Below are 22252 nucleotides of genomic sequence, written 5' to 3'. Positions count from 1 at the left end.
AAGTGAACTTTCCCATTGAAAGTAATAAAAAGTGGATTAATCTGTTCCAGATGGGTCGGTGGAGTACTTAATCTGAAAATATTCAAACTGAGGCATACTTAAACCAAGGTATGGCTGTATAGCAGGACCAGGGATTGCAGTTTGTATTCTTCCAACAAGCCAGGGATGTTTTTGTTTCCTCTCAGTATGAAAGAAGATGGTGCAATTCTCTAGTACAGGTACATAGGAAGGCAAAAGTAAAAAAGGAAAGCAATTTGCTGTAACTTAGGGCCAGGAGAGGCAAAATGGCCTCAGTCCAGTATACCTGAAGAAGCGTCTCCACCCCCATCGTTCTGTCCGGACACTGAGGTCCGGCACAGAGGGCCTTCTGGCAGTTCCTTCGCTGTGAGAAGCCAAGTTGCAGGGAACCAGGCAGAGGGACTTCTCGGTAGTAGCACTTGCCCTGTGGAACACCCTCCCACCAGATGTCAAAGAGAAAAACATCTACCGGACTTTTAAAAGACATCTGAAGGCAGCCCTGCTTTAGGGAATCTTTTAATGTTTAACAGACCATTGTATTTTAATATTTTGTTGGAAGCCGTCCAGAGTGGCTGGGGAAACCCAGCCAGATGGGTGGGGGCATAAATAATAAATTAATAATAATTATTATCATTATTTGTTACAACTTCCAACAAAACCACTCTCAACAGCATCCCTGCTTGCCCCCAGCATCTGACATTAATAATGCTGAAAAACACGCCCACTTTTTTCTACTTCTCCGTTTCAAGTAGTCCACCTGCTTCCTGCATCCCTCTGGCATGTTTGCCATGTTTGTATGATGTCAACCTGCTGCCTATCAGGTGCTTCCCACTGTGAAAGGACTGAGAGAGAGCTGCAACAATAGGTTAACACCTTCCTATTCAAAGGTAGCCCACTGACTGCACTACGAGACAAAACAGGAGTATAAGGTCATGAGCAGCCCCATAGACTAGCCTTTCTCAACCTTGGGTCCCCAGATGTTGTTGGACTACGACTCCCAACATCCCTGACCACTGGTCTTGCTAGCTAGGGATGATGGGAGTTGTAGTCCAACAACATCTGGGGACCCAAGGTTGAGAAAGTCTATGGGGCTGCTCATGACCTTATACAGCACTAATGTTTTGTCTCCTAATGCAACATGATAGCTCAGTCGGTAGAGCATGAGACTCTTAATCTCAGGGTCATGGGTCCGAGCCCTGCCTTTGGCAAAAAATTCCTGCATTGCAGGGGGTTGGACTTAGATGACTTGTGTGGTCTCTTCCAACTCTACAATTCTATGATTCAAAAGCAGAAGTTATGTTAGTTCTCTGCCTGATCCTAGTTAATATTAGATTATATAACAATGTTCAGTTTAGCCGCCACATTTTAAGAATCTAAGAGAGAGCCATGAATATGATCAAGAGGGTCAAAAGCCATAAAGTAAGTGTGGTATAGTGGTTAGAGTAGTCTTCCACAACACACTGTCCTCCAGATTTTTGAAATACTACTGTATCTCCCATTGTCCCTGACCTTTTGCAATGCTGGCTGGAACTAATGGGAATTGGAGCCCAGCAACATTTGGAGGGCACCAGGGGAAGAGCACTGGTTTCAAATGCCAGATTAGGAATGGCGATGCCAGAGTTCAAATCCCCACTAAGACATGAAGTTCACGGGCAACCTTGGGCTTAAGCCGTCCCCACCTCACAGGGTTATTCTGAGGATGAGGGAGATAAAATTCAAAGGAAAAAAATGGAGGATATACATATAATAATTAAAGTGCTGGTGTTAGTTCGTGTAAATTGATATCAATCTCCCATGAACTATTTGACAGCAAGCAGTGATCCTCTCACATAGTTTTGGTGATCCACTGTTAAGCCCCAGCATGCCATCTGGCAAGATATCAGTGTAGAGTTTCCTTTCAAGTCTCTCTCCCATCATGCAAGCCCAGGGGGAGGGAAACTTTCCCAGCAAGTAGGTGGATCCCAACACCTCCCACTCCAGTATCCCATTTTGACAGGTGGGTGAGGGTGCTCGCCTATCACCTGATGTTATCACATCAGGTGATAACTTCAAAGGGGCCAGCTAACAGGGGTTACAAATCGACAAAGCTGGGTCTTCCCCAATGGCAAACTCCTTGGCAGTGTAGCCCCATTTGCAAAGGAACAACCAGGAGCTTGCTTTAAGCTTCCAATAGTTCCTTTACAGGTGCATCCTTACCTGCCCCTCATCACATATGTCAGGTGAACAGCAGGTGAGTAAGGTTAGGTCCCCCACCCTCAAAATAGACTAGTCCAAAAGCCTTCAAACTTTTTAACTTGAGGAGATTCTGTCTACTCTCACCTATCTGCTGAGGGATGCCTACATCTCTGCACAACATCTTTCTCTTACTTGAAAAGAGCATTGCACTGCTAACTTACAATACGTACGTAATCCAACCAGTGTGCTTTGCCACTGGTTAATAAAGCTCCACTCTCTGTTCTCTTCCTCTACAATATGTTTATCTGAAATATAACGCCACCTTAACTGCTTTCATCCTAATTATCAAGCTTGTTTTAATTCTAATCTGTCATCTGAATTTTCTCTCAGTCACTCCCGTTTTTATTTTGTATCCTCTGCCTCATCTACAAATTTGTTAGGAATACTCAGTCACCCTAAACTTAAAAGCCTTACGTCCTAAGTCTATAATTTGATACTTGTACGGACAAGGCTGTGCAGCTGAGAGGAAAAAGGGAAAAAGAACAAAGAGAAAAGCAAGACTGAAATATTCATTTAGTGAACTTTAGAACGATTCCTTAAGATGAGCCATGAAGAGTCACAAGCACATAAATGAAGTTTATAAAAATAAATAAAGAGAGGGTGACAACGAGAGTCTCCAAGACATGACCAGACAGCACCAACTTTATGTAGTCAATAGTGTGTAAGGAAATAAACCTTCTGTCTCTTTGGGATCAAAGAGGCAGGTAAGGATGGGAGACTAATTTGATTCGGTTTACATTTAAAGGCGAATTTACTAAATTTGCATTTTAAGGGGGGGGGAACTGCCAAGAGCTACCTGACCATCAGCTGCATCTTGCCAGGAGAAGGTAAGAGCCCATTGCTCCCCTACTATTCTTCATGCCTGATGCCCTGCAGAGGCACGGATTCTGCGGGGTCCTGCTTTGCAAGCAACTTCCCTGCAGAGTAGCACCCCACACCACAGGACCTATGTCTCTGTACATCAGCTGAAGCGGAGGCATTGATCCTGCAGAATGCAGGGTGCTCACTTGCAGAGAAGCCATGGCTTTTTTTTTTTTACTTAAAAAACCTAATGAGGCATTAGCCTGCCCCTGAACTAATTTGGGACTTGATCCAGGGCAGGGTGGGCTGTCCCAAGTTGGTCTAAGGTGGGTTACCCTGACTGAGGCTCCTTGAATTGGAGCATGGGTAGGCAAACTAAGGTCCGAGGGCCGGATTTGGCCCAATCGCCTTCTAAATCTGGCCCACAGATGGTCTGGGAATCAGTGCGTTTTTACATGAGTAGAATGTGTGCTTTTATTTAAAATGCATCTCTGGGTTACTTGTGGGGAATAGGAATTAGTTCATTTTCTCTCTCTCCAAAATATAGTCTGCCCAACCCCAACTCCCACAAGGTCTGGGGCACAGTGGACCGGCCCCCTGCTGAAAAATTTGCTGACCCCTGAATTGGAGCCATGGCTGTACACAGCTGCACTAGAAACCCCATCTCTCTCAACAACCTTCATCATAAACCTGAGAGGCAGAAGAAAAAGCCTCACTTTTATTTTGAATTTAGTTTATTTGTGTTTCTTTTCCACAGTGAAATGAGCCCAAAGTGGCTAACAAACACCTGTTCACATAATTTAACGTTTTTTGGGGAGGTGGGACACATTTGTTGCAAGACCTGCAACACAAGACTAAAAACAATTCAGTAAACAAGAATTCCCAGCAAAGGAAGAATGGATACAAAAAGTTGTGGAATATGCAGAAATGGCGAAACTTGCCGGAAGAGTAAGAAATAAAGATAAACTTTTTATAAAAGGAATGCAAATGGTTTGTTGAATATTTACAGATAAATTGTAAACGGATAAGGACATTGGCAGGATTGTTGTAATAAACTGCAGCTTCATAAGAGTATATATTTAAAGAAGATGAATAAATGAGTAAATTAAATTAATCTGGATATGCAGAAGATATTAAAAATAAATTTAAGGAACCGCAGAAAGAGGGGGAAGGAAGTCAAGTTTTGAAATGTCAAAATGGTTGTAAAATCAGTGAAATGTATAAACCTGAAAAGCGTAAATAATTATTTTAAAAAAACAATTCAGTAAACATGAGGTAAATTTAATGTTATGGTAAAATATAGTCTTTACACATACCACGTACAATGCAAAGTCAAAATTAACAGGCCAAAACAAGCTTTACTGCCGCCGCAGCTTCAATAAAGCTCAGAAGAGGTGGGGGTCTTCTGACCAGACTAGGTGATTTACAGCTGGGTCCCTCATCTCTCCTTCAGACAAGTCTGACAGCCACAAAAAGCAAAGCGGGGAGAGCAATGATGGTAGGTAGTCTTGCCCAGCTGCTAAGTGCTGATTTTACTGCAGTGCTTTTAATCAAGGTCTAGGACAAAGCAGAGCCAGAAGTCTCCTCCACAGGCCCAAAAGGAAAGGATAATTTGCTAACATATAAAGAACAATGAAACCATCTGTTCCTGAATGCCAATGTGTATCATTTTAGCTACAGTTTTATAATTCGGAACGGACAAGAAAGAGTTAACCGAAGAATCATCTCTGTGATTTCCAGCCCAGTATTTCCAAAGTGATTGATTGATGGTAAAGAAGACTTAGCCCTCACATCTCAGTTGCAAGAGTTCAGTGAACACAAATTCGCTTCGACCACGCTTACCCATCAGAGGTATTAAAATTGATCCTGATGGATAGGCTTCCTAATTGAGTCAGACATAATTGCAAATGGCGTCCCGTCCAGTATGGAATAGACAGGTGGCTCACCCCCCATCCTCATCACCCAATGTCTAAGACGAACAAACAGAAACATTTGTACAAAAGCTTATTTATGTTCAAATAAGGGAAATCTGGGTGGGGGCAGTTGCAGCTGTTCCTTTGTTCAGCCCACATACAATTATTCCTGGGGGGCACCTTAATGATTTCTATGGATAAAATGAGGTATAATCACACTGAACACATGCTATTCGAAAACCCAACCACATTTTTCCGTGAATCCTGAAATGTGCTCTTGGTCCAAAATATTGCAACTGAATAATAATAATAATAAAATTTCCCCCTCCATTGTTCTCAGATATGATTTTTAGCCCCCCCACGTCCAGGGGGCAAATTTTGCCTGGCAGAGCTCCAGAAGCGACTCCTCAGCTGCCCAGGAAGCCCGCAAGAGCTCCTGAGAGCCAGCCGAGTGGCAGTCGCGGGAGCCATTTTAGGCATACCATCGTTACCTCCAAGAAGCGAAGCTCCGAGCCTCCAACCTGCAGGCGGTGGATTCTTCCTGAAAAAGTTACGATCTGGACGAAGTAAGTTGAAATCAATCAATTTGGAACAAGAATTTGGCAGTGGGAGGCGGAGATTAAAAAGGGAAGTCATCTCCCCCCGATTGAGTAACTAAAGATCGCAGCAAGCTAGAAAACCCAGAAATGCTGTAAAAAGAACTTTTTCCTGAGGCAGAGTAAAGGAAAAAGTAAGCGGTGTATTTATCTCTGCAAAAGACTGAGATTTAGTATGAGAAAAGCCCCCTGCGAGCCTGGAGTCGGGTCAAAGGAAAGATCAGCCAGTCTGCTGAATGACGTCACAATACAAAGGAATGTGTCTGGCTGAATGTGAGAGACTGAGAGCTGTAAACAGTGAAAGAGGACTTGTTTTGCCTTGAGGCTGCTCAGTATTGACTCTGAGGAAAAGAAGGAGTATAGAGAGAGATTTTGACCAAGTGGGACTAGATTCCTGGCTTTTTGCTTGTTTGTTCACTTTTCATTTATATTGGACCAAAACATCAACTCCACTGCCTGTCTGCACAAAGATGGAGGAGGTTTTAGACAAAGGACTAGGAGAGAAGGTTCCAGAGAGTGGACAGGAAGTCACACAGTGGGACTTAATATTGGCAACAATTTTGGATCTTACTAAGCAAGTGAGTATCTCCAAGCTTGATGTAAATTTCCTGAGAGAAGAGACTGTCGAGACATTTGTTTCTGACTTTAAAACACAGGAACCAACAGAAATAGAAGATCAGGAGAAGGGAGAAGAAAAAAGATTGGAAGACCAGGACTGTGCTGGAGTGACGCATGTAAAAAACCTAGAAGAGGAGAAAGATAATATTGAAGGACAATATGCTGAACCAATGGATTTATTTCCTGAAAAGAACACTGTTCTACTGGTGGGAGGGGTGGAACAGGGAGGAAAAGTAGGAGAAAACACTGTTTCACTGGTGAGAGAAGTGAAACAGGAGAGGGTAAAAGCAAAAAAGCACCCCAAAAAAGAGGTTGGGAAAATCAGCGCCCCGGTGAGAGAGGGGAGGATGCAAACAGTTGGGGGGCAGAAAGATGATGAAAAGGTGCAAAGATATAAAGTGATGGGATTACAGAAGAGGGGGGCATGAGTTCGGCAAAAGTTGGTATGGGACAGACTAGGGGTGGGTTGAGGGGTTCTGGATTATCTGGTATTGTCTGAAATAATATGGTCTGATCTCGGAATGTATTAAGGATTGTATGAAGAACCTGGCTGATATATCTGGAGACTTCGATTTCAGGGAAGGGGGGGCGGGAACTTTGTTGTGTGGGTGGAAGTAAATGGGTAATAAATTTGGATGCGAATCTTATATATTTTTGGGTAAGGGAAAAGAGATTAGAGATTAGATAATAATAATTTTGGAGAGAGGATGTTAAGAGAAAAGAGGTCAAAGTATAAGGAGAATGGATAATAGCAATGAAAAAGTTGAAATTTAGAAAAAAGAATGGGAAGTTAGAATGGGAAAATGCGAGAACTATTTTTAACAATAAGAACTCAAGAAGGGGAAATGAGGAAGCCTGAATCTGTTTTTGTTTTTGTTTTTTGTTTCTGTCTTTTTTCTTTTTTGTGCCTTTTTCTTTTTTCCTGTATTTCTTGTTAAAATATTTAAAAAAAAAAATAGAAGGAACAAGATTTTCTTAGCACTATGCTGCTAGTAACCTATATATAAAACTGGAACAAGTCAGAAAAAAAAAAAGAAAGACCCTGAGATTTTATTGTTCAAGAGGCATAAAACAAAGTACAATTTTGTTTCCATTTACCTCTACGTCAACTGGGGGGGGGAGTGTCAATGTGGTTGTGCAATGTTGGTGGCAGATGCCCAATGCTCTGTGTCATGAAATATGCAGGCAGCCCCTGGTACAAAGATCCTTGGAAACTGAAGAGCCTCGTGAGAAAGTTTGTTGCATGATCAGACTAGAGACTCCCACATTAAAGTAGAACATCCATTTCATGCATCTGATGAAGCAGCGCTTATTCCACAACTTCTGTAAATGATATTTCCCATTGGGTCAATGCTTCTGAGAAAGTCATGTGAAACTCAAAAGCTGTTGGTAACACACCAACCCAAGCCTGCCTAATAATAGGTGTTCATTTTTGGCCTACTTGCCCATCTTCTGGGCAAGTGTCTCTTTTACGTATTTCCATATTCCAATATAATTTTAAGTATTGAGTTACTAGGGTTGACGCAACAAGTCAACTGATCAGCAAGTATTTGACCAAGGTGCTAATGCAGAGGAGAAACTAGCCTCAATCCCTGGTTCAGCATTGCATGTGAACTTGAGACTATGGTTTGTCTTTCTCCAAACAAACCATGATAAATAAGCCAAGAACAAGTCTATGGTTTACTGTAACAGCTGAATGTGTATGAGAACCACTGCAGTATTTGAAGCATGAAGTTAGTTTTCAACTACCATGTTTCTCAAGTTCAGGTAGGTGGATTCTATAAAAAAGTTGCTAACCTTTGGAGCTGCCATTCAGAAATTAACAGTTGCAGTTTGTTTGCCTCACACAATGTCAGAGTTAGCTAATGTCATCATCTTAAGCCAAGGGAGTAACTAAACCTTTTCCAAACTTCAGGAAAATTCTGTAAAAAAAAGTTATAAACCTGCAACTTCATTTTTAGCAGTTTATTTACCAAAAAGAAGTCAAGTTGAAGAGGAGCAATATCCTTACAGTTCGAATTCTAATATTAACAGAAAACCCATCCCCCTTTTAACTTTCAAATCATGCCTACAATTAAACTCTAACAAGGACTGGGTTAGATACCAGTTTTTCTAGAGAGTTGATATGCAAAAGCTTGATTAGGAATCAATACCCTAGAATTCATTGTCCCTTTTTCTCAATAAACCCTCAAGGATTGTCTTGAATGTCATGTAGAAGACAACTAAACATTAAGTACATACAATATAGAATAATTACATTCATAGATCAGTTTTTTCATACGAAAGTAATTCAAGCGTATATACAGGTGAAACTCGGAAAATTAGAATATCGTCAAAAAGTGCATTTATTTCGGTAATGCAACTTATTATTATTCATTTTTCTTTTATTTTTTAACAAATGCTTTCTTTTGGAAATTACACAGTAATAAAACAAATAGTTACAATAATACAAAAATAAACAAAAATAAACATCACTATTACATTTCATTAATTACATTCCATTTATAATTGACCCGCCTAACGACAAATAATTACAATTACAACAAACAAAGGCTTGACATATCTTGCTTTGCATGTCATGCATCTATCTCATATATTGGTTTCACCTTTTAAGTTGCGTTACTGAAATAAATGCACTTTTCAACGATATTCTAATTTTCCGAGTTTCACCTGTAAGTAATAAGTATTAGCAGAACTATATCTTTGGGAAGGTATTGTATGTGTAACTACAAAATTTCTAAATAGAACCCATGTCCCCGCCCCCAAAAAATAAAAATAAAAAATAAGCAAGATTTGCCACACTACTGAGTTACAAACTTTAGCACCAATAAAAGGCTTGACACAAAATAATTGCTCTTCAAACAGCTCTATGCAATCCTAGCTATACTGCTTTCAGATCACAATGAATTTCCCTGTCAATTCATATACAGTACCTCCTGTCACTGATCGATTCATATACATGTCAACAATCACTGCTGTTTCAGCAAAAAATAAGATTGCCCTTTCTGATTAATCATTTCTTCTAAATATGCAAGAGACAGACCAACAGGTTCAATCTATAACAATGAGACTCTTGAGACTATTATCAAATACTTCTAGCGAGCATTGAGATGGGGACAGAATAAGAGGAACTTGGAACACAAAAATGGCAAAATTGTTGCACCACAGAAAACTAAATTCTGGACTGCCCAATAGAACTGAGACATTTCAAAAGCTCTTGCAAATATCCATAGGCCAGGGGTCTGCAACCTGCGGCTCCGGAGCCGCAAGTGGCTCTTTTACACCTTTGCTGCGGCTCCGGAGCGGATACGAGGGGAGGAGGCGTCCGAGCCATGCGCCGCCTGAGCCATGCGGTGGCGCCCGCCACGCCCACCAGACACTCACGCGGTGCCCGCCGCGGCTGGAGCACACAGCTGCGACGGCGCGCTGTGCGCCTGCGCCCCGCACGGCGCCCGCTGGAGTCCACAACTCCGCTGTGCGCGTGCGCTGTGCAAAAAGGACGCAAAGTGACATTGGCAGCCCGGGGAGCGTGGTCGGCCCCCTCCCTGCATCAGCCCCTCCCCGCCGCATTTCTGCAGCCAATAGGCTCACGGGGGCGGGGGCGGAGTTATTTATTTTTTTAAACGGGCGCGCTTCTTCCCGCCCAGCAGCAGAAAAGGCTTGCGGGCTCGGAGTGCGTGTTTGCTGCTGCTGCTCCTGCCTGCGGCCTGCCTGTGGCCTCCTGCCAGCCTGGTCGGGAGATTGAGGTAGATGTATTAATCAATGGGTTGATTCAATATGAGGAAAATTTATAAGTTCACTTGATGGGAGCAACACACATGAAACCATACAGGTGTCCTAATAAGGGAGTAAGAGATTTGCCCATTCCCAGTAATCAAGGCAGCCCAAACTCATAAGGCAGTGGTTGCTGGTGCCCATTCCCAGTACAGTGGAACCTCGGTTTATGAACACCTCAATTTATGAATTTTCGGTTTACGAACGCTGCAGACCCATCTGGAACGGATTAATTCATTTTCCATTACTTTCAATGGGAAAGTTCGCTTCAGTTTATGAACAGACTTCCGGAACCAATTGTGTTCATAAACCGAGGTACCACTGTAATCAAGGCAGCCCAAACTCATAAGGCAGTGGTTGCTGGTGCCCATTCCCAGTAATCAAGGCAGCCCAAACTCAAAGTTATTTTTATGACGACGAGGATGACATTGGGCCCTCATTATTATTATTTACATCAGGCACTGATTATGATTTATGGTACACTGGGGCCCTGATTAATTTTCTATGGCATTTTGGGGCATTGATTATTGGGCATAGCAAATTTTGCTATGGGGCCCTCTGATTTCTAATTACGTCCCTGTTTTGCGGCTCCCAGTTTATTTTTTTTCTTCGGAAACGGGTCCAAGTGGCTCTTTTTGTCTTAAAGGTTGCAGACCCCTGCCATAGGCTAAGGATCCCTTTGCTAACTTACATATATTCAGGCTTTCCTTGTTTAATGTCATTGCCATGGAGACATCCTTGAAATCTAATTCCACAGCCATTCACAATGTGGTAACTCAGAGGTTCATTCAATGCCTGGAAGAAGACTGGATGCTAAGGCTCTAGCACGGCTTTTCAAAGAAGCTGAATTAAGGAAAAGTAAGGGAAAAGTAAGGGTGAGTGGGGAAAGAATGTTTAAGTTAGGAAAATACTAAACAACCCAAGTAAGTTCTGTAGTTCTGCCTCTTTCTGTGAGTCAAGAATGCTTTAGCACTAAATATTCTGAGAATGACCGGATAAATAACAAGCCGTAAAGTATGGCGTGCTATGGTCCATGGGGTCACGAAGAGTCGGACACGACTAAACGACTAAACAACAACAACAAAGTAATGATGTTTGCCCATCAGGTATCAGCTATGCCACAGAAATACTGAAAACCACTGAACCTAACTTCCTGCAGCTAAATCAGAGTTGCCTACAGCAAAACAATCTATACACATTTATCCAAGCTCTGTTGGAAATGACCACAGAGATTCCTTATGCATGAACAAATTTCCATTGTTCAATTGACTTGACATTCAGAACCAACCTCCCTTGTATCTTTAAGGTGAGTAGGGTAGCCTTCCCTCGACACAATAATCTCCAAAAGTTTAGGACTAAAATTCCCAAGATGCCTGACCATATGGGCTTCGCTGGCTGGGGTTTGTGAGAACTGCAGCAAATAAAAAATATAAAAAATCCAGGGGCATCAGGTTGGAGAGTGCTGGACTTATGGACTGATTGGACGCAGAGGAATGATGGGAGGGACCAGCTGCGGAACCACCCAGGGAAGAAGGCGGCTCAGAGCCCTGGGAGTGGGACAACAATGAGAGGTCAGACTGGGAAGAGGTGGTGTTGGAAGCTGAAGAGGTAACAGGGCTTATTTGAGCTGGGAATCTGTGACAGAGAGAAGTCCAGAATCAGGGGCAGAATCTGAAGCAGGAAGGTGCGAGGAGGGAGGCCAAGAGGCAGAAATGAGTCAGGCTGGTCATGGGTGTCTCCCCCCCCTCCTGCTGCAACAAGCTCCCATCCCCCCTTGTCTCCCAGAACAAAAAGAGGTATGAAAAGGGCAGCGAAGAGGACATCTGCACGCAGGCACAGCCTCCAATTGACTGGAAAAAGCCCTGGAGAGGAGGGGACATAGATGGCTGAGAGGAGGCCTGGACTTTCAGTCTTGGCAACTGACTTTCATGGAGTAAGGCCACTAGGAATGAGCTGCTTTGCTCATTAGGCTTGACACTCAAACAAGTCTATGAAGATTGTGGTTTTGCTAATGAAGAGTTAACTCCAACTCAGAACAGTGCGATTTACTGTCAGCTTGCTTTCTGATACTGGAGCAGAGAATGTTGGGAAGACTTGCCCTTCACTGCCAGCAAACAAGCTTGTTCCACACTGCTTGTGGGTTCCCAGCCATCCAACCAAAATGCCCACGCACTGAAATACCCATGAGTCCATAACAGCTATAATGGGAGCAAGTATTAAAGAATTCTGTTATCCTCAAATTTGAGAAATTAGAGACATTAAAAAACCAAGAATTTTCAACCTATGACTTCACATACAAAAAAAAAGATGGCACCAAATCTAGTTTACTACGAATTAGTAGCATTCATGGCATGAGAACCATTTCCCTGTGGCGTGATCAGCTACCATTACAACATGTCCCACAGGTGAGGTATAAGGATAAGTAAGTTGTGTGCCGGTGAGTTATAAGGACAGGTGAGTTGCGTGACTGTGTGAGCCTTACCTATCTATTCAGTACCTAGGAGGGAAGCATAATGGTTCTACTTATAAATCTAGGCATCATTGGTCATGGGCTACCATTTTGTGGTTACAAGAGAAGATGCATATGTCCAACCACACTACTTGACGGCCGCAAGCATAATAATAATAATAATAATAATAATAATAATAATAATAATAATAATTTATTTATTTATACCCCGCCCATCTGGCTGGGTTTCCCCAGCCACTCTGGGGAAGCAACTACCGTAAACAGCTTGGTGTGAAATACGTGGCCAGGCTCAGCTCTTGAGATTATATACGGTAGACATGAGCAGAGCATGATGGAAGTAGACTAGGTCCACTTTCACAGATCCACAACAAGACTAAAAACCTTTGTAATGAGACAGGACCATACATCCTGCTACTTCCTCCAGGTAGTATGAAATAGTATGAATACTGGTGAGTATGAATACTAGTGAGAACTGTATTATGGAGCATTGCAATACCACCCCTGAACAGAGACTCTTCCGGACAGGAAGCTAAGCCTTAGAGACACTCGGGCTGTACACACAACATACATTTAAAGAGCATTTTTTCCTCCCAAAGAATCCTAGAAACTGTAGTTTGTGAAGGGTGCTAGGAATTGCAGCTCCGTGAGGATTTCCAGGATTATTTTTGGTGGAAAGGTTCTTTAAACATTTGATGTGTATGCAGCACTGGAAAGCAGCAAAATTTTCTTACTGCTTTTCCAGCAAGGAAGCTTTATGGAAGTCTCCAGGGAAATTCATTAGGATACAAACAGGATGTTAATGTCAAATACGTTTAAAAGTCATCACACCAATAAGCTTACTGTCTAGAATATAAATAGATTGCTGTTTCAGCACCAAATCCTAGAGAGATTTAATTCCTATTGAATAAGTGCGGTAGTCAGACCTCCAAATGGATTACATATACAAATCCCTTCTCCACTGAATGATCAATAGTCTGATGCAGAGGGCAAGTTCCATAAATAATGCTCAGGAAAAGAAACTTAATTTGAATTCTTCACCTTGAATAAAACATCAGCAACTATTAATCTGATTTTTAAATGGCTTTCTTTCAGTTTTATACTGCTGGAAAATACAACTCAGTTATAACTGTATTAGAAACAAAATAAAAAATATCTTCAGGTGTCTGAAGAAGTGTGCATACACACGAAAACTCATACCAATGATAAACTTAGACAAACAGGCAGTGACTGTCCAATATATGTGCAACCATACATTTGTGCATTACACGGAACCCAGAAGTGACCCAAAAATGGCAGAATAGCGGGTGGAACAGGGTGGGTTAGGGAGAGACCCCTTAAATATGTAGAAAATTGTGAGCTTACACAACACAATGAGTCTGAAGACTATCTACAGGAACTCATAAACACAGATTTAAAACAATAAAATAAAATTGTCACAGCCTATACCTGTATCAAATTATGCACCTTGCACAGTATAATTGCAGAATCATGAAGCACACTATGCTGCTGATCCTATTACCTCATGCTATATGTGCTTAAAGGGACGCAGGTGGTGAGCTCCCGTTGCCCTGTTCCAGCACATGACAACCTAGCAGTTTGAAAGCATGCCAGTGCAAGTAGATAAATAGGTACCGCTGCGGCAGGAAGGTAAATGGCATTTCCACACGCTCTGGTTTCCGTCACGGTGTCCCATTGTGCCAGAAGCGGTTTAGTCATGCGGCCACATGACCCGGAAAGCTGTCTGTGGACAAACACCGGCTTCCTTGGCCTGAAAGTGAGATGAGTGCCACAACCCCATAGTTGCCTTTGATTGGACTTAACCATCCAGGGGTCCTTTCTTATTTTATTAAAATTTGTTAAACTACAGAGCCTAGGGCTTGCTGATCAGGTCGGCGGTTCGAATCCCTGCAATGGGGTGAGCTCCTGTTGCTCGGTCCCAGCTCCTGCCAACCTAGCAGTTCGAAAGCACGTCAAAGTGCAAGTAGATAAATAAGTATCGCTCCAGCGGGAAGGTAAACGGCGTTTCCGTGTGCTGCTCTGGTTTGCCAGAAGCGGCTTTGTCATGCTGGCCACATGACCTGGAAGCTGTACGCCGGCTACCTCGGCCAATAACGCGAGATGAGCGCCGCAACCCCAGAGTTGGTCACGACTGGACCTAATGGTCAGGGGTCCCTTTAACTTTACCTTACATTTTGAAGGTTGGCGGTTTGAATCCCCATGACGGGGTGAGCTCTCGTTGCTCGGCCCAGCTCCTGACCACTTAGCAGTTCAAAAGCACATCAGAGTGCAAGTAGATAAATAGGTACTGCTCCAGCGGGAAGGTAAACAGCGTTTCCGTGTGCTGCTCTGGTTTCGGTGCTCCGTTGCGCCAGAAGCGGCTGGCCACATGACCCGGAAGCTGTCTGCAGACAAATGCTGGCTCCCTCAGCCTATAGAGCAAGATGAGTGCCCAACCCCAGAGTCGTCAGCGACTGGACCTAATGGTCAGGGGTACCTTTACCTTTTATCTGTGCTTAAAGCTGCAACAAGTTGAGAAATGGAGGAAATTATTTCTATGTTTTACGATAGTCACCACCAAACGACAGGCTTAATATTCTTACATTTCAGAACATGACAACATTAGCAAGAGTTTATCTTTGCTAAAGGAGTAATAGAAGCTGGAAAGATGGAGAACTGCTAGATGGATCTTTCCAATCTAAAAAATAAGAGTTTATGGGTTTTTTGGGTTTTTTTAAAAAAAGGAACAGTAAAATATTTTTATATGTAGGACTGTGTGCAGTTAGATCCTTTGTCTTGTATGCATATATACTTCTTTTGAGTTATCCTTGAACTCTTTGTGAGACAAGAATGAAAGCCACTAAATAAAGTTGAATGAATTCACCACAAGACACCAAGTTCAGTATTTTCTACTGGGGGGACCCAAGTGGTAGGAACACTGATGACTTTGCCCAAGACCATCTTTCTGTTCATGCAAAATTGAAATATTGATCAACTGTTTTTACAAAACACGACACACAACACTCACTGTGCTAACATGATGTAATGCCAGAGACAATGTTCCAGCTCTCCCAATTATTGCAACCCTGAAGCTATCATCTTGCTCACAGTCTATTCCAAAATAGTATGCATAATTATGGGGTAGCGAGCAGTGTACCAGATATTCCTGTTGAGTGAAGCCTGAAAGCCCTAAAAAGCCTTCTGGCAAATAATCTAAGCAACTAATATCAAACTTCCCAGAACAACAGTCATTCACTGTTGTCATTCCCTAATGCAAGACAGTAGCTTCAAATTATGACTCTGTGATGAACCACAGATTCAGCTAAAAGGTTTGCCATTTCCTCTGCGTCTTTGATCATGTACAATTTCTCAGGCAGTATGTTTCAAGTTAATCATAATCAAGCTTCTGCAACATTACCCAGGCATTTAAAATCTAAATGGTACCTTTGGTGGGTATTACACAGAAAAGAAATCAATGTTTGATTATACTTACGGTAAGAAGTTTCAGGTACCTATTTAAAAAACAAGACATTTGATACCTGCCAAGCTTAATGACATACCGTATTGATTCCCCTACCCCTATACGTATATAATACATAGGAGTCCAAAAGAAACACAATTTCAGCTCTGATTCAACTGCTCTATCCAAATAGGTAAAAAGATAAAGGTAAAGGACCCCTAGGGATGCAGGTGGTGCTGTGGTCTAAACCACAGAGCCTAGGGCTTGCCGATCAGGAGGTCAGCTTTTCGAATCCCCACAATGGGGTGAGCTCCCATTGCTCGTTCCCAGCTCCTGCCAACCTAGCAGTTCGAAAGCACCCCAAAAGTGCAAGTAGATAAATAGGTACCGCTCCGACGGGAAGGTAAACGGTGTTTCTGTGTGCTGCTCTGGTTTCAGTGTTCCATTGCGCCAGAAGCGGCTAAGGCAGGTTGGCCACATGACTCGGAAAAACTGTCTGCGAAGCAGACAAACACCAGCTCCCTCGGCCTGTGAAGCGAGATGAGCGCTGCAACCTCGGAGTCGTTCACAACTGGACTTAACTGTCAGGGGTCCTTTACCTTTTTAAAGGACCCCTGGACGGTGAAGTCCAGTCAAAGGCAACTATGGGGTTGCAACACTCATCTCGCTTTCAGGCCTAGGGAGCCAGTGTTTGTCCACAGACAGCTTTCTGGATCATGTGGCCAGCATGACTAAACCACTACTGGCATGGAGGACCGTGATGAGTGCCAGAGTGCACGGAAATGCTGATTACCTTCCTGCCATAACGGTACCTATTTATCTGCTCTCACTGGCATGCTTTCAAACTGCTAGGTTGGCAGGAGCTGGGGCAGAGCAATAGGAGCTCACCCCATCGCGGGGATTCAAACCGCCGGCCTTCCAATCAGCAAGCCCAAGAGGTTCAGTGGTTTAGACCACAGCGCCACCTGCGTCCCTTGCTATCCAAATATCTAGTTTTATATCTCAAGGCCTCTTGGAATCCAGTGAACTATGTGATCAATGCCTCTTTCATGTGTATCCACAGCAGTTCGGAAATGTTTCCTCGTGTGGCATAGCCCCATAAAGCTCTGCTATGTAAATATTCATACTAGAATGCCAACTCAATGGATCTCTTTCATCTAACCACTGCCCCCATTTAAAAACAAAACCCTGCAATACTTTTCTATGTGTGGAAATACGCTTTTGAAACTTGCAGGTTTCAAAAACATGTTGCAATACAACATGGGAAGGGGGTGTTCCAAACCCAAGTTAAAGTTCCTGATTGAAATATACAAGACTTCAGACAAAACCAAAGAAGCTCTTTGGATTGTATCTCGGATATATTGTTCCAATACTAGCAGCAGCAGCAGCATAAAATATCATTAAAAGTATCCTATGTCATGGACCAAGCACGGTTGCCACATTAAAGCCATATCTTGATAATTTCTATTGAGAAGGCTGGAGTATTGCTTCGGTCTTATTTCTCACAACAGTTGAGTGCATAAGACAACAGGCCTGTCAGACAATTAAAATTTGTTTCTTTTTCCAAGGAAAGGATTCTGAGCCTGCATGAGCCTAACTGTGACATTTGATCTGAATGGCAGTGCCTCTCCTTATGCCATATATATCCATTCCATTATTCAAAAAGGTTTTGCTATGTGGAATCAGGGGCTGCTGTTAGAGAAACCAATCAAAAGCCCTTTAAGATGAGGCAAGCTGGTTTCATGCTTCTCCACAACACAAACCATCACCTCAAAGTAGGAAAGAGCTGGTTACAGTGTGATGTTTCACTTTTTATATGCATATTGTTCTCTTCATATAAAACGACACATTGGTGCAAACTCCAGGCATCCCCTTGTTCTTTTGATAAGCTGGATAGCTCAGTTGGTTAGAGCATGGTGCTGACAAGACGAAGGTTGCAGGTTCAATACCTGGATGGGACAGCTGCATATTCCTGCATTTTGCAGAGGGCTGGACTAGATGACCCTCAGGGTCCCTTCCAGCTCTATGATTCTGTGATACCCCTGCCCAAAAACCAGCTTATCTGAAAGGAGGACTTCTCCCAAGACGTTCCTATTCACATGTTAAAATCTGCTGGTAATTATTTCCATTATTTTCAATAATTTAGACACAGCTAGCCATATTCCGCCCCCCTCGTGGGGAGATATCGCTAGCTGATATTCTTATTAATTTTAAGAGAACAGCTAAAACTTCTCTCTTTAGAAAAATGTTTGGATTGCTAGAATACCCAGTTAAACCTATTTGTGTTGCTTTTGCTTGAATTTTAATTGACTTTGTATTGCATTCTATTCTATTTTTTAAAACAGTAATCATAAACTGCATTCCAAGTATGCAGATATAAGAGGTTAGCAGGGGTCAGCAAACTTTTTCAGCAGGGGGCCGGTCCACTGTCCCTCAGACCTTGTGGGGGGCCGGACTATATTTTGAAAAATAAAAATGAACGAATTCCTATGCCCTACAAATAACCCAGAGAGGCATTTTAAATAAAAGGACACATTCTACTCATGTAAAATCACGCTGATTCCTGGACCGTCCGCGGGCCAGATTTAGAAGGTGATAGGGCCGGATACAGCCCCTGGGCCTTAGTTTGCCTACCCATGGGTTAAAGTATAAGTAGTATCCTAGTGACTGGATCAAATTATATGATATACCAGTGTTACAGAAGGGCATCCCGTGTCACAGCTGGTGATGCTGTGCTGAAGTTGGAAGGATGTTATAGTTAACATTTTGGCATCAATATTTAAGACTGGGCTATAATCATTTCCACCTATGGCCCATTAATTCCCATCCCCCCCCCTACTATAGTCATCTATCAATAGTAAGTATGGCTACTGTAAGTACAATGCAATTCACTGATTTTAAGTACCAAAACCACCATCCTATATCAATAAGATGCATTTCCTTTATATGACTATTGCCCAGTTAGGGCCGGCGACACCCTTCATGAGCCCTAAAGCAAATGCACGTGAATTCAGTGACAACATTGATGTGACATCACCACATCACTTTGAAGAAAACGAATCCTTGCAGGATTCACTGAGTTTCGTCCTGCAGCTCACTAGGCGTTGCCTTTTCATGCACGAGAAGCGCTGCCAAACTCACTTGCAATACAAGTATTACCAAACGTCAGTAACCAAAACCTCTGCATGTTCAATATCAAGACGTCGTTTAGCCTCATGAATGCTAAATAAGTGATAAGTTCTGGCAGAACACTGAAAGCTAAATATGTTTCTTGCAGCATGGTGTTCCAGCTAAAAGACTTCACTGTGATTAATTGATTTCATTCGTTCTTTTATACGGCTCATTATTTTTTGAACTATATTGTTATTTCATACAGTTGAAACCCAGATAAAGGTGGAGGTCTGTGTATTATGTACAGTACATGCGTTGTTACTTCTATTAGAATTTTACGAAACAGAAAGCACTCAGGGGGCAGCATCTGAATGGGTTTCACACTGCAGCATCACCCTTGTATTGGTGGGGACAAGGTGATGGCTGTACAAGTTTAGGCAGAAACGTTTGCTGCCATGTTTTAGCCAAGTAAATGACTAGCAAACTTATAATGCTCAGAATTCATTCCCCAGTACATTCATTCCCCACCCCCCACCCCCAGAAGTTTCATATACTTGGAAAGGTTAATTTCCAGGCATTTATAAACTGCTTGATATTTTTGAAACACCTCTTTGAACTGGATGTGTTAAGCTTGGATCATCTAGTTCTCAGGTCTGTGTGAAGTTAAGGTTTGCTTACTGCAGCGTACTGGTGCACCTCACAGATAGCAAAGCTGTAAGAGTCTTACCGGACACCTTCAATATCCCTGCCTCCTTCAGTTAACTATGGCTCTATGGGGCACTAACCCGAAACCCCTTATTCATTCTTTGAGTGCTGCTTGATCAAACTGGACACACTACTCACATATATGTCCTTGGTAGTATTACTAGATAATTAAACCTGCCCAACGAGAAAACTGTTAACATGGAAAAACTTATGAGGGAGGGGACGTGGGAAGTTCTCTGCAGCAGCCTAGCCAACACGCAGGTTCTATTGTAAAGGCTTCATTAATTTTTTAGTGCTGGAGGATGATGTTGCAGTTTTCCATCCCTGAGCAGAAAGCACAAATGAATTTACTCGCTGGTACTTCTTTACAATTGCAACTAGCCAATCCAATTACAGTCCTGGGCTGGCTCGCTGGCTGCAACAAAAGCCCCACAGACCCAGCACAGCAGTCTCTGGAATGCAATTCAGCACAAGCCAAAAAAAGGGACAACTTAAAAAACAAACACACACTGTACACACTGCCCGTGCAATCGCTTAGTGTTTCAAATCCCAGGCAGGAATACACTGATCAACCATCCTTTTAAGTCTTGCCACAGAACAGGCCTAAAAGTCTGGATTCTCCTTCCTCCCCTCGTCCACACCAGCACACCACCGTGCACATATGCATCAGTTTCTCGGACACAGCGAGCTGATGCACCATTAAACACCAGAGATTAAATATGCAGCATCCGAAGGAAACCGAATTCCTCCATGCAACAGCTGCAACTTGCAGAGAGAGCCCAGCTCTTGGGTCAGGCCAGCAGCTGAAGATCGTGCGGGGAAGGCTGATCCCGCCAGCATCCCAGTCCGTCCTCGCTACTTGGTGATCGGGCAGCAGTTTCCCAGATCCACCTATGGCGAAGCCCGCCCCCCTCTCTGTGACCAGCGAAGCCATTCCTTGAATTAACCTGGCGGCCAACAGCCTCGGTCTGACTGCTGGCCCTCGCAGCAGGCCGTTAGTTGGCAAGGCGGCTCCCTGCTGCCGCCTCAGCTACCTGCCAGCCCCGCTCCAAATGCGAGGAGGGAGCGAAGAGAGAGGGGCTGCAAGCAACATGTCCCCCTCTCGGACCTCCTCGGGCCTGCGTCCCAGAGCCAGACCCCCGCCACTCTCTTCCCCTCTCTCCCAGCCAGCGCCCCCGGCCAAATCTCCCCAGCTCCATTTCCCCCACAACCTCACGTCGAGAAGAGATAGCAGGTAACAAAGAAAAGAGGGAGAGAGAGAAAGGAAGGAAGGAAGAAACGGGGGCGTTCGTCGGCTCGGACAAGAAGCGACAACACGACGCCTTACCTGACAGCGACCCGGACGGAGCTCTCGTCTTGGCCGGCCGACATGGCTCAGAGCTGGAAAGTGCGGCGGGCTCGTGAGAAAGAGCGTGTCATTTAATTCGAATTGCGCACGAAAACCAAAGGTGAGAAAGGACAAGCGGCGGGAGCAAGGAGGCGGGAGCCGCTGCTGGCCGCTGTTCCGCGGGGAGGCGGCCCGAGGGAGCTGCGCGCCTCACCTCCGGCGCCTCCTCCACCTTCTCGTCTCTCCAGCCATTTTAGGTGACTGACTGGCTGGCTGAATGAATAGGTAGCAGCCAAGCAGCAGCAGCGGCAGCGGAGAGGACTGACACTCCGCCCACCGCGGCTCGTTGCGCGCCCGGCCCCTTGAGGAGGAGCGGCGCTCGGTTTAGCCTAGCAGCAGCGAACGAGCTGGCTGGGAAGCGCGAGAGGGCCAGCCCTCCTGCCCTCCCTCCTGGCTCCGGGCCGCTGCCCCTTCTTCAGCCCGCCTCCCCGACCAGCAGTCGCCGCGCTCGGCACCAGGCGCGCAGCTTGTCTCTCTCTCTCTGGCTGTGCCCAGGCGGCGGCTGCAGCTTCAGGTTCTCTGCAGCCGCAATGCGTAACCAAGGCCGCCCTCCCCGCTCGCCTCAGCAGCTCGCAGGCCCATTTCGGCCGAGGGCTCTGAGGCGGAGCCGCGCGCTTGCCTGCCCGCTCTTGCCGCTCGCGCGCGCTCTGTACGCAGCTGGCAAGCTTTTCCCGAGCGGGGAGCGAAGAGCGCGCGTTGCTTTCCCCTCAACTGAAGCGGGCTTCGTTTCCCCGGTCCCTGTCGTTGTTCGATTCGTCATTGTCGCCGGACCCTACATTTTCTAATAATATTAACTTTGTTTTTTGTATCCCGTCCATTTGACAGGGTTGCCCCAGCTTCCAACACATATGAAAACATAAGATGTCAAACATTAAAAAACGTTCTTATACTGGGTTGCCAAATGTTGTGTAGTTTAGTTCTTTATCTCCTTGACACCTGATGGGAGGTCGTTCCACAGGGCAGGTGCCACTACCGAGAAGGCCCTCTGCCTGGTCCCCTGTAACCTCACATCTCGCTGTAAGGGAACCGGCAGAAGGCCCTCGGAGATGGACCTCAGTGTCCAAGAAGAACAATGGTGGTGGAGACACTCCTCCAGGTATACTGGGCCAAGGCAGTTTAGGGCTTTAAAGGTCAGCACCAACCAACCAACACTTTGAATTGTGCTTG

The 22252-nt window shown here is 44.2% G+C and overlaps 1 protein-coding gene across 9 annotated transcripts in view; it reads right to left on the bottom strand.

Annotated features, from left to right (window-relative positions):
* KIF21A (kinesin family member 21A) overlaps positions 1-21868 on the bottom strand; it is a 98920-nt gene extending 77052 nt beyond the window's left edge. For all 9 annotated transcript variants that reach the window (XM_060279386.2, XM_060279379.2, XM_060279381.2 and 6 more), the window contains exon 1: positions 21026-21868. In XM_060279386.2, the coding sequence (XP_060135369.2) occupies positions 21026-21069 (44 nt within the window). In that variant the 5' untranslated portion in view covers positions 21070-21868. The remainder of the gene's footprint in view (positions 1-21025) is intronic.
* Positions 21869-22252: the final 384 nt, after the last annotated feature.

This window comes from Zootoca vivipara, chromosome 9 (assembly GCF_965207765.1).
Source record: "Zootoca vivipara chromosome 9, rZooViv2.hap1.1, whole genome shotgun sequence".
Taxonomy (NCBI): domain Eukaryota; kingdom Metazoa; phylum Chordata; class Lepidosauria; order Squamata; family Lacertidae; genus Zootoca; species Zootoca vivipara.
Note: the sequence above shows the minus strand (reverse complement) of the source record. Positions and strands in the feature narration are given on the sequence as shown.